Source organism: Festucalex cinctus, chromosome 8 (assembly GCF_051991245.1).
Source record: "Festucalex cinctus isolate MCC-2025b chromosome 8, RoL_Fcin_1.0, whole genome shotgun sequence".
Taxonomy (NCBI): Eukaryota; Metazoa; Chordata; class Actinopteri; order Syngnathiformes; family Syngnathidae; genus Festucalex; species Festucalex cinctus.
The window spans coordinates 19,019,086-19,032,050 of record NC_135418.1 but is presented as its reverse complement, the minus strand read 5'-3'; the positions used below and the strand labels follow the sequence as shown (position 1 = coordinate 19,032,050).

Here is a 12,965-nt window from a genome sequence, read left to right as displayed (position 1 = left end):
TTGAAAATAAATATTTTCGCAAGGGGGAGTGAAGATAAACAAGTGATATGAGTAATGTGTTCCACACATAAAGTAATACAATAAAAAGCTCTCCTAAGAAAAACAAAACAATTAATGTGCGCAATTTATCCAAACAGACTACAAGCAAATTCTCATATTAATAAAAAACACATTTTATTTACATAAATTACAATAAAGCACAAACTTTTCACCAAAATCTACATGAAAAACATCCTGTATATAATACATTTAACAGATTCACTATCATTGTTGCAGTAAAAACGAGGGCAATACTCTATGTAACCTTTATTGGCATTAATTCAACTTGGTCATTTATTTGAATTGAAAAACAGAAGAAAATAATTGGGACATTGTACTCACAGCACTTTGAGGACAACAAAGTCAGGACCTCTTTAATATCTGAGACACCTGTTTGAGGACTAATTGTTATATAATTGTGTTTACAACACTTGGCAGAAGCACTCGGCTGATCTTCACAAGGAAGACGTCGTGGAGTCCACCACCTCTCGCCCGTTACACACCGTTGGAACAACGTTGGACGCTGATGCTGCGAAACGAAGACGCACACGTAGAAGAAGATGTTGAAACACAATTCGTCTGTCCTCTCTAACAAAATTGCCAACACGTGCGCGTACACGTACCTTGGGAGAAACTGGAGCCCGGGCCAGTGGTGACGCTGAAACGGGTGGTGGCCACCCTGAGAGTGCTGACATTCTTCTGTGGCTGGAAAAGGATGATGTGGACTTTCGGAGCAAAGAGGCAGCCCAGAACAACCGACCCGCTCAGACTGACCGAGATGCACATTGTAGTGGTCTGCACCTGTAAACAAACAATCAAATCCACATCAAAAGAGGAAGTCGACCTGAAACATTTCTTGACACCTCACTAGTCTAAACATGACATTACGATTTTTCAGAAAATTCAGCCGTTTTTATCCATCTCAGGGGCGGCCATTTTGCCACTTGCTGTCGACTGAAGATTACATCACAGTGGCTCAGGCAACAACCAATCACAGCTCACCTGTTGTCTGAAGCTGCACTGTTATTGATTGTAATCGGAGACCTGAGCAACAGTGATGTCATCTTCAGTCGACAGCAGGTGGCAAAATGGACAAAATGGATAAAACTGGCTGGAGTTTGATGTTTAACTCATATTCCACGAACACAATATTAACCAGAATGCCATATTGAAACTGGTGGTGCTGCATAGAACATAATATTGTCCAAAAAAAAATTGGGTGGGGGGGTTGACTTCCCCTAACACTAACACCCCTAAAGTCTGACTAACACTATTTTGCTAGTTTATGGTCATGTTGACACTCTTACATGGAATATTTGGCTTATGTTTATTGTAGATTTGTACAATAGGAAAGCTGAATGGCCCCTTCTCAATTCAGTCTGTCCGCATACTGAACTGCATTGGAAGGACTTCTCAGTGACTTTAATAATTCACAAGCGTTGCGTAGGAAGAGGAGAGGACAAGGAATGCGCTTTCGAGATGTCTCCTGCTGGAGGATAAAGAACAACATGTAGCGCACGCCTATGCCAGTTTCACACTTTTGAAAGTATGATTTTATTCCACGGGAGCAGCACTGCTGTGCGCGGTATAAATCATGTCTTCGGGAAGTATTGCTCTTTTCACTGTGTGGTTATTGAAAAGCTTTTTCGATGAACAAGGAGACTGGTATAGACTTTGAATTTCACAGTTTAGCTTTCTTGGACTGGAGGTTAAAATAAATCTGCCATGTAAAATGTCTCTCAATGTTATGAGCACACCTTGATTTTTGACTTCTTTATTTATATTTTTAGGAATAATTTGTTGGATTTACCAACCTGAGGATTTGTCCTTTATTTGTAGCACTGTAAATAGTTAAACAAACTGTGCCTTGTTTGAAGCTCCATTTCTGAGCGCGAGGTTCTGTAACGTGTCAGAGGTTGTACTTGTGTCTTTCCCGTCAGCCCGTCCGTGTGTTCATGGAGGCGCAGTCTGTGACTGAGGCTGTTTAATCAGTTGTGTTTGCTGCCAAGATGAGATGACCGGGCCTGGCATACGAGGGGAGACCTTTCTCCCTCGGGGCGCCGGGAACAGCTTCAATATTTCATATGATAATCAGATGAGCTATTCATGGCTCGGTGGATTGTATTTAATTCATGTTAACATTTCATGACAGACCACAGTCAAATTTTTCCCCTCGCTGGAGATTTGCATCCGGGTGTGACAACATTTTGTATTAAACTCAGGAAACACTAGTAACGTTTGAATACAACTGACTATGCTTCACTTATTATTTATTGGTCAAAGGAGAGTTGTGTGTCTGTCTGCAAATTCCCCACATTGCCAGCAGGGGCAGTGCAGAGGCTTCATCTGAGCAGTTTGACAGAAGTCCCAGGACAAAGGGCACAGCTGGGACTCCGCATTCTTGTCTTTCACACTCCGTTCAACACAGCAATGTGCAGGGACATCCTGGGACATCCAGTTCCCTTTCTGCCCTCTCAGTTCTGCCTGCCTTCTCTTCGTTTTCGTGGAGGCAATTGTGTCAAGGGAGTCCATAGTCTACATCGCCCTCCTGCCTCCCCAATGCCGCAATGTGTTCGGATCCCAGGGGCAAATATCCCAACGAATTTGCTCACTAATTTCTCTGACAGTATCAATTTGGTTTTATGGTGCTTTGTTAAAATGACTAGCTTATACAATGATTGATAGGGGATATGGTGACATTCCTGGGGCAGCCACTCGAGGCGATATGTAATAGTATGTAGTATGCAGTATGTAATGTAATAGTTTGAAAATGATAACAATCTTTAACTCATTCACTTCCAGCCATTTTCACTGAAGCACTGAAGCTGAACCCCCTTCGCTCCTGGTTGTTTTACTGGATTTTGACTGATTTTGCAAAGCTCACAGAATATTGTGTTCTATTGCTATAAAAATATGGCACCTACCAAAAGAAAGATTAGAGTCTCTTCTTCTTTCATCAGCAAATTAGATTTAGCATATAGCAAAATGTCATCATTATTCACAAATCTGTTTACTGGGGAAAAGAGCTGTTTTTGCAACATGGCCCTGGTTGATCTCTTATACTCTGCTGCAACCTGCTGTCTGTTTTTTGAAATAACAACCATTGCTTTAAGCGTTGTCTTCAGTTCAGAGGCTGCATAAAAACCTTCTCTATGCTCTAGAATTAAAAAAAATATATATAAAAACATTTACATTTTTGGGACCATGGCAATATTTTAACGTAGAACATTTTTATACGTTTTTGGGAGCAAATGAGTTATAGAGGAATGCAAGTCACACTTTTTTTTTTTTTTTTTTTTTTTTTTACATTCATATATTATATGTGCCCCACTAGTCAAAGGCAATATTCTTATTAATATTGTGTTTGTGGAATAGGAATTAAGCAGCAAAATCCACTTGTGTTTATCTATCTCAAGGGGGCAGCAATTTGGTCACAGCTCACCTGTTTTGTTGGTTTGGCCATGTGATGCTCATAAGCTGCGCCTTTACACACTGCAATGTCATTTTCAGTCGACAGCAAGTGACCGTACAAGGCAAAATGGCTGCCTCCTGAGATAGATAAAAACAAGGGGATATTTCTGTTTTTCGGTTTAGATTAGTGGGGTAGAATACATTCACGGAATTTTTTTTTTGAATTGACTTCCTCTTTAAGAGAGAGGAAGTAAAAAAAAAAAAAAAAAAAGTTCATAAATCAGGTCAAAAAGTTTGGTTTAAAAAACGAACACTAATTTTCTCACATTTGGAAAATTTCATGTAATTTGTGTGTAGCCCCTATCATAGCCCAGACATATGAAAACTCCAAAAGATGGTTGTCACGTGGACTATGCAGCAATTTCTCTCCTTCAATGTCAACGTTTGCCTTTTGGCAGCCTCCTTGATGAGTTTTCTTCTTGTCTTTTCATCATTTTGGAGTGGCGTCAAGTTCTAATTTTATGTCAATGTCATGCCATATTTTCTTAGCTTGACTGTCTTCACTGTGTTCTATGCGATATTTCAAGGGATACTTGAGTCATTGAGCCATTTTCAGCAGTAAAAAAATTCATATTTTGTCGATAATTAACATGGTGACTTCATTATTTTTCACGTACAATTTGTACCTTTAAAAAGTAATTTTTCTACTTGCTGTCGACCGATGATGACATCACCTGTGCTGGGAAAGTAGGTAATGACCTATCATGGCTCAGTTTTACTGACCAAACCCAGAAATTAGGTGAGCCATGATTGGCTGTTACCTACTTCCTCAGCACAAGTCATGACATCATCCGTCGACAGCAAGTAGAAAAATATTTTTTTCAAGGTACAAATTGTACATGAAAAATAATGAAGTCATTATTTATTATTTATTATATTTTTCAATTGAAAAATAATGACGTTATCAAATTAATTCTGGACAAAATATGAAATTTTCACTGCTGAAACTTGTTCAATGAGTCAAGTATCCATTTAATGTTTCAAAAAATCTTTTGTACCCTTAGACTGACTGACAATTTTGAACAGCAAGATGTGACAAAAAAAAAAAAAAATATGTGAGCGAAAGCCTACTAGACCAGCTGAACTTTATTTGGTGTTAATCAGAGCAACTTTGAATGGTGGCAGGTGTGTGTTAAATCCCATTTAACACAAGTTTAAATGTGATTGGTGAATTTTGCACAATGCCACATCTCTTGATATAAGAGGGTGTGCACACTTATGCAACCATATTATCTCCATTGTTTAGTTTTACTTTACCTCCCTAATGTTGTATACATTAGAGGTCTATATATACAGACATGGATGTCGTATTCATCACTCACCCTGTAGTCACTAGCAGTCACATAGAAAATGGGCTGAAAAGCCAGCCAGATGATGCAGGTGGTATACATGGTGAACCCAATGAACTTGGCTTCATTGAAGTTTTCGGGGCACTTGCGGGTCTTGAAGGCGTAAACCGTGCAGAGGATGATGAGGATGCAGTTGTAGGTGAGCGATATGAGCATGCTGGAGTCTTTGCTGTTACACTTGAGGGTGACGACGTCTCTCTTCTCCGGGCTCACTTCCTTCCTCACCCCCGGAGCTTCTAGGAGCAGCCAGACCACCACCACCACCAGCTGGCAGGAGATCAGACCGCCGCAGATGGCGACCTGCGAGGCCGGGCTGATGAATCGAGGCCGCTGGGCGCCGCCCTTAACCCCGTTGAAGATCCGAGCGATGCGATTGGTCTTGGTCAGGAGGGCGGAGTAGCACACGGCGAAGGAGGTCCCCAAGCCCAGGCGGCGCAGCGTGCAGACCGCCGTGGACGGCTTGGCGATGTAGATGAACGTCATCGTGTAGCACATCAGCACTCCCAGCAAGAGAATGTAGGAGAGCTCGCGTCCGCTGGCTTTCACCACGGGTGTCTGGTTGTGTTTGAGGAAGAGGCCGATGACGAATAGAGTGCACAGCATCCCCAGGCAGGAAATGGTGACAGGTCCGATGGCCCAGGCATCTTCCCAGCGGATGTACTCCTCAGGTAGGTCATAGCAACCTGTCAGATTCGCCAGAGGCCACTGTCCGAAGCTGCAGTCGGCGCACGTGAACTCATCCTGCAAGTATTGGTAAGACTGACAAGGGATGCAGATCCAGCAGCACACGTCTCCGGGCTGCATACTCTTCACCTCGTTCTTCCTGCAGGGGTCGCTGCACTGGGAGGTGGGCGCGCCAGACCAGGGGATGAGGCTGGTGTTCAGGATCAGGCTCTGAGCCCAGTAGCCCACCTTGCGATAGCTGTAGCGGCCGCCTGCCTTGTGGTAGTGGAAAATGTTGTAGCGGCCGAAGCTGTCTCCGAAGGCGTCGAATCGGACGACGTTATCCGTATCTGGTGGACGAAATGGTGCTGTTGGACATGAATGGAAAGAATGTTAAAATACAAAGCAATAAAATGTCTGCATCATGGAAAGCACTGGACAATGACAAAAAAAAAAAATCATTCAGCATTTGCTATGTTACACAATCTTGGCTTGTAATAGAATGTTGTACAGTACTATAATAATTAGGGGTGGCAAAATTACTGAGTTAAAGTTCCTTTAACGCCACTCATTTATTTAATGACCGCCCCTTATTTGGAAAGCGTGTACTGGGGGAATTCTAGTCGCAACGAAGCAGACACATCCAAAATTTAGCAGTAATACATGTAATAATAATGCATATATTTGTGGGGACTGGGGTCAAATTGTATTTTACAATTTTAAAAATGTGCACAATTTCACAAGTTACTTTATGTAAAAGATTTTTTAATACGAAAAGAAAAATGAACTGAGTTGTCACCAACATCTTACAAATACATGTATGCCGTCTAGTGGCAGAAATATGACCTCCACACAAATCAATATCACACTCGTTTTTTACAGTACAGTACATATTTTTAATTTTAACTTAATTTTATGAATTATTATGAAATTACTGTATCAAACCCCGCCTACTGCCCAAAGCCAGCCGAGATAGGCTCCAGCACCCCCGCGACCCTTATGAGGAATAAGCGGTCAAGAAAATGGACGGATGGATACTGTATAAATGACAAAAAATGCAATTATATTTCTGTTGTTTTTTTTTCCACCTTTGTTAACAAGAGTATAAAAACTGTGATTAGTCATAAGTTAACAACTGAAGTCATGCGGTTCATTACGATTAAAACTTGTAATTGCCTGACACCCCTAATAATAATCCACAGAATATCATGAAAACGTATTTGCCCCTTTCTAAAATTATCTCTTTTTTTGCATAGTTTCTTCACTTAAATGTTTAAAATCATCAAACAAATGTGAAGATCAGTCAAAAATAATTTTAGTAAACACAAATTGCCGTTTTTAAATGTTGGTTTGATTTATTAAGGGAGGAGGAGGGAGGAGTAAGTTCATGTTTGAGTTCATGACCTGTTAAGTTTGGGTTCACAACTGTGAGGTCGTGTCTGTTTTGTACTGATGTAACCATCATCTGGTTTCAATTGCAAAAACGCTATGTGACGTTTCAACTTGCTTTATGCTATGTGATGTCATGAGCTTTGTGATGTCAATCTTTAGTCCTTTACTTAGCCACAACCAATCAGATCGATTCACTGTCAGTAGTAGCAGTCTGAGAAGTGTGTGTTTGCCGGATTATTGCTTTCTGTTCATCTGTGCAACTCTCTTTGTCTCTCGTCTAGTCAAGTTTGTTCCACGCCTCTCGATGTGAACAAATAGTTAAAATCTTATTTATGTCTGCGCTTTGGGATCCAACCTCCAGCACGCAACAGTTCAGAAGTTTCTTGCGACGAGAAAAAAACAAAACATTAAAACATTAGGAGAACGTCTGGCTAACAATTAGAGAACGTTTAGCAAACATTGCACCCTTGAACGAACCTTGACGAGGTTTTAGAGTGGCCTAGTTGAAGTTTGTTTAAGTGTGACAAACGTGCAAAAAGAAAACACAAAACCCGTTTTGACATTGAAGACTTTACTCACCCTCAAGTTTGGTCTTGACAATATAGTCCCTGTAAAACTTCCTTCCATTGCCAGGCTTGAGCGCATCACAGACTTTGGTGGAGTTTGGGCACAGGGCCTGCCTCATGTTGTGCAACGCGGTGGCCATTGCGTAAACTGCATTCACCACAAACATAATCTTGGACTCGGGCTGAAACGGAGCCTCTCGCAGCGAGTGCTTCCCGCAGCTTAAATCGTGAAGGCTGCACTGGAATTGGTTCTCCCAGAACTCTCGGAACCATGGATTTCTGGTGTTGTTGTACGGGTGGAGAGCGGTGAAGTAGTCGTTAAAGTGAGGGATCTGATAGGAGGCCAGCTCAATGGTGAATGCGCCGTCCGCAACAGCTTCACTGCCCCTCACCACGCTCTCCTGCGCTCCCCAACCGTCGCTGGCCACCCAGGTGAACGTGACGTTCATACGGTTGGCGGCCACCAGAAGCTCGCGGGCATCTTCGCTGCGAGTAAACAGGATGACCACCTTGGCGTTGGACTTCTGCTGCAGGGAGCGGATCACGTTCTCGTAGCTCCAGCGGCTCATGGAGCGGCTCACCTTGGCTGAGGTGGCGATGCAGATGTGACGGGCTCGAGCCTCCTGCTGAAAGGCATCGATGCCCGTCTCGCCGTAATCGCCTTCCGACGCCACTGTCGATACATACGTCCAGTTGAAGTAACGCAGGATTTCCGCCATCGCTTTCGCCTGGAAGAAATCGGGGGGCACGGTGCGGGCAAAGTAGTCATAGCGAGTCTTGTCACTGAGTTTGGCACTGGTGGAGGCGTAACTGATCTGAGGGATCTGGAAGAGTCGCAGCAAGTTGGCCACCTGGGGAAAAGAAAGTAATGGGGTGAATATATTTATCAGCGATGCTTTTTTTTTTCTTTTTTTTTTTTTTTAGAAATTACATGTAAATACACTGAATGTTTGAATTCAAATGAAAAGGATGGGGAAAGCATGTTGGCGAGCACGTTTGCCCCATTCTCAAAGCTTCTAGTTTTGATTCTCAGGAGTATACAGGTTCTCCTTGTGGTTTTTTTCTCTCGGGAAAGATGTTTGCTAGACTAAAGAGGAAGTCAACCCCCAAAAAATTTCTTGACAATAATATGTTTTATACAGTTCCACGAGTCTAAATACGGTATTTTAGTGAATATTGCGTTCGTGGAATATGAGTTAAGCAGCAAAATCCAGCCGTTTTTATCCATCTCAGGGGGCAGCCATTTTGGCACTTGCTGTCGACTGAAGATGACATCACAGTTGCTCAGGTCTCAGACAACAACCAATCACAGCTCAGCTTCTGAAAACAACCAATCACAGCTCAGCTTCTGAAAACAACCAACCACAGCTCAGCTTCAGTAAACAGGTGAGCTCTGATTGGTCGTTGCCTCAGCCCTAAGAAACTGTGACGTCATCTTCACTCAACAGTTAAGTGGCAAAATGGCCGCCCCCTGAGATGGATAAAAACGGCTGGATTTTGCTTCAAAACTCATATTCCACAAATGTAATATTAATCAGAATATCATGTTTAGAATAGTATGGTCACATATAACATTGTCAAGAAATGTTTACTGTTGACTTTCCCATAAATGAGCACTAAACAGGTGAGAACATGAGAGAGTGAATAGTTGACTGACACGTGGGAAAACCTGGAGCTGTGACAGACATTGCAGTTGTCTGCAAGTGTCTTGGGAATCTGGCGCATTGTTCAAGGTTACTGCAACAGTAGTCAGTCATAAGTTGCAATTTCTTTTTTGACAACATCACATCATGGCACTAGTTCTAACAAATGGACCAGGAAGCTCCGTAGAATTCGGATAATGATCCTGATCATTTCAATAAGGCTGGAGGATGGACAAGTCTAAAACAGTCTCAAGGAACTTTGTCTTAATGGAAGACCCACCACAACTGAAAAAGTGCTACCAGGAGTGGGGTTCGAACCCACGTTGACATCTGTCCATTGGATCTTAAGTCCAACGCCTTAACCACTCAGCCATCCTGGTGGTGAGCAACAGTCACACATTTTTTAACTCATTGACTCCCAGCCATTTGCATTGAATCCCTTTTGACAGATTTTGCAAGGCCCACAGAACATTGTGTTCTATTGCTATAAAAACATGGAACCTACAAAAAGAAAGATTAGAGTCGCTTCTTTCATCTGTTTTCATTTTTGCAGCCATTAGCATTAGAATATAGCTAAGTTTCATCAATATTCACATTCCTGGTGAAAACACTGACAGAGCTGGTTGCAACATGGGCCTGGCTGATCTCCTATACTCTGCTGCCACCTGATGGCTGTTTACTACAATTGCTTTAAGCCACCTCTCTATGTCAGATGCTGACATGAACCTCTTGCATAACAAAAAAACAAAAAAACAAACAAACGTGTAAACACGTTTTTGGGAGTGAATGACAAAGTATTACAAACGTTTTTACACGTTTTAGGGAGTGAATGAGTTAAAATGGTCTTTCTTGACCAACCTGCATTGCAGTTTCAGTTTCATGAAGCTTACAGCTTGACTTGGATTAAGTGTCAGTCTGGTACACTCCAATTTGTCGCAACGTTTTCTAATTGTCAACCAAAGTGAGTGATGGATGCCACAGTGAATAGAATTTGCTGCAAACCCTGTCAGAAAGTTGCTGCTACACTTCGGAAAGATGACATATGTCGGCGCAAAGGATGAAGCCGGAAAGGTTTGGCAGTGAAGGAGAATAAAACAATAATGAAAGTTTGCATTTTCTGACTTCAAGGTTTTGTCAGGGCTGCGACAGTGAGGACCGTGTGCAAAAGATGTGACAGATTCGTTTTTGCTCCAGGCAACTCTGAACGCCCGAGGGCAGCTAGGTTGGTTTAAAGGATAAGAAAATCTGGTTGTGATTCATGCAGGCCTGCTGATTTCTGACATATCGTGAAGGCAAGTCAGTAATTGAGCCTGTGACACTGAAAATGCAAAATTATTGTCTATCCAAATGAATCAAACATATTTCTGAAGTCAACCCAAAAATGTCTTTAAAATAATGTGCGCCCCCCACTAGTGTACACATGGCATTATGATTGATATTGCGTTTGTGGAATATGAATTAAGCAGCAAAATCCACTTGTTTTTGTCTATCTCAGGGGTCGGCCATTTTGTCACTTGCTGTCAACTAAAAATGACATCACAGTTGCTCAGGGCTCATGTATTGAATGACATCACAGTTCACATGACCAAACTCAGAAAACAGGTGAGCCTGAGCAACAGTGGTCATTTTCAGTTGACAGCAAGTGACAAAATGGCCGACCCCTGAGATAGACAAAAACAAGTGGATTTTGCTGCTTAATTCATATTCCACAAACACATCAAACGGAATAGTGTGTTTAAACCAGTATGGATTCTTAGAACATATTATTGTAAGGAATGTTTTTGACTTTACTTTCACTTTAAAGTTCAAAGAACAAAAAAAAAACTAAGAAACAGAAGTCTCCATTGCAAAAGTAGACATATTGAACATGTCTTGCGAGACGCATCAGTAGGCTCAAGACGTGAGATCTGCGTGTTCATGCAGGATCAGAGGGATGATGAATATCAAATGAGTCAATCTAGCAGAAATTTCCAGGCCTCACCATTTGTTGGAAGGTCCTACACACACACGCACACACCCCACACACAAAAAAGGCGTGAACTCCTGGAGTCAGATTTTCCTTCCGCCACCCCCGCCCATCATTATCATAACCAATTTATGGTTATTTCTGTCTCATCTGAGATGTTTCAACTGAAATGAAAAATATAGATTGCTGAAACGCACGAATGCACATTTCATATCGGTTCAAAGGTGAGGAAGGCAGGCTAGCTGAAGAACGCGGATGGCCTAATAATGACATTTCCGCAGAAAATGGTCTTTTTCTTTAAACAGTCTTGGCAGGAGTTCTCAACATGTGGCAAAGCAGCTGGCAGCAGCGCGCTTGTTCTCCACAGACTCTTATCTGGAGTGGCAAGCCACACACACGAACGCACACAAAAACGTTTGCCAAAACCCAAATGTTAAAGTAATGACAAACTGCATAGAAATCCTTAAACTGATGTATAATGAGTAACCAAATTGTGATACATCCTATGTGGAAAAGGCCAGAGTTGATTTGTGGGTCTTGTAAAACTTTATAATTTACATACTCATTTTTTCCCTTTAGGATGTTTCATTAACTAGATGCTGACTAAACTGTTCATAATTTGCTGTTGTGGACTTTTTATTCACTTCCTCTGTATTGTGTGAACACATTCACATTCTGGTTTCTGTTGGTCTGTTAGCACGAAGGCACTCGGAAGGCTGAGAGGGCTCCTGCAGGGTAGTAACGGATTGTTAACTGACTTTTAGTCATGAGTAGCACTTTTTTTCCCCTTTTTCTTATTTTTTTTTTTCATGTTTTGCTTTTCTTTTTTTCCTCTTCTTTTGCTGTCAATGTTTGTTTAGGCTGGCCATGTATTCAAAGATGAAGTCCGGGGTTTTGACCGTTTCTGTTTGTAAACAAACAATTCAAAATGGACCCCTCCCATGGCTCAACCCACACGAGCTCAACGTTCACGCCCCCTGTCTCTGACCGCACTCAGCGACCGCTAACAGAATTAATATCTCAAAACAACATAGCCTTTTAGCTTAGCTTCATCTTCAATGCCAGGTGTTAATATAAGGATGAGAAAAGTTCTACCCTCGTTCTATATTGCCGAGTCACCCTTGTCAAAGTGACTTAGCCTAGCATGTCGCTAAATCAGCAAGCTAACATTTTATTTTCTGTTTGTCACTTACCTGTTCAAGCAGGCTAACTCGACGTTGCTCTTCAGCCCAAGCCGCTCCTAAGGGCTGGGAAGCGAGTAAATGCAATCCCAAGATTTACTCTTGTTTTCAACAGGTTATGCATTGACCGACAGTCCATTCATGTATAAGTCCGTGCGTGCTGGCTCCAGGTGGAGGAGTGGAACCGTCACTTGCCATGTAGCTTACATGATGTAAGCTTGTGTGAGTGAGTGAATGAGTGAGTGAGTGAGTGAGTGAGTGATACCGTCTGCCTACGGTGAGTGACACGCCCCCCGCCACCCCCTGCTCTGTGATTGGCTGGAGGGGTAAACAACTGTCTGTCAACAGACGCTACCCTGAAACGTCCCGCTGTTGACAAAACAAACACAAAATGGCAAAATACAGGCTGGGGGATGGTTGTCGAGGAAAAAATATCACCACCACACATTAACAGAAGCCCAGAGGTGTAGATTGAGAAGGAGTTCATGGGTGAACATCTTGTATTTATATCGTCCATTTTGCTGAGTGAAAACATTGGACCCTCCCTTTAACTCATTCGCTGCCATTGACGACTATAGACGTCAAAGATTGTTTTAATTGGATTGGCAGTGAATGAGTTAAATGATTGTGACACATAAAACACAATCAATGCTAACACATTATAGTCAAGTGACAGCCCATAAGCAGTTAACAGT

The 12,965-nt window shown here is 42.1% G+C and overlaps 1 protein-coding gene and 1 non-coding gene across 2 annotated transcripts in view; both read right to left on the bottom strand.

The window, feature by feature from the left end:
* Positions 1 to 149: 149 nt before the first annotated feature.
* grm2a (glutamate receptor, metabotropic 2a) overlaps positions 150 to 12,965 on the bottom strand; it is a 33,625-nt gene continuing 20,809 nt past the window's right edge. The window contains exons 3-6 of the mRNA XM_077528656.1: positions 7,494 to 8,331; positions 4,833 to 5,890; positions 663 to 840; positions 150 to 568 (exon numbers count right to left, since the gene is read on the bottom strand). Coding sequence (XP_077384782.1) covers positions 495 to 568; positions 663 to 840; positions 4,833 to 5,890; positions 7,494 to 8,331 — 2,148 coding nt within the window. The 3' untranslated portion in view covers positions 150 to 494. The remainder of the gene's footprint in view (positions 569 to 662; positions 841 to 4,832; positions 5,891 to 7,493; positions 8,332 to 12,965) is intronic.
* On the bottom strand, positions 9,421 to 9,503 carry trnal-uaa (transfer RNA leucine (anticodon UAA)). Its single transcript has one exon. It is a non-coding gene; the product is annotated as a tRNA-Leu (tRNA).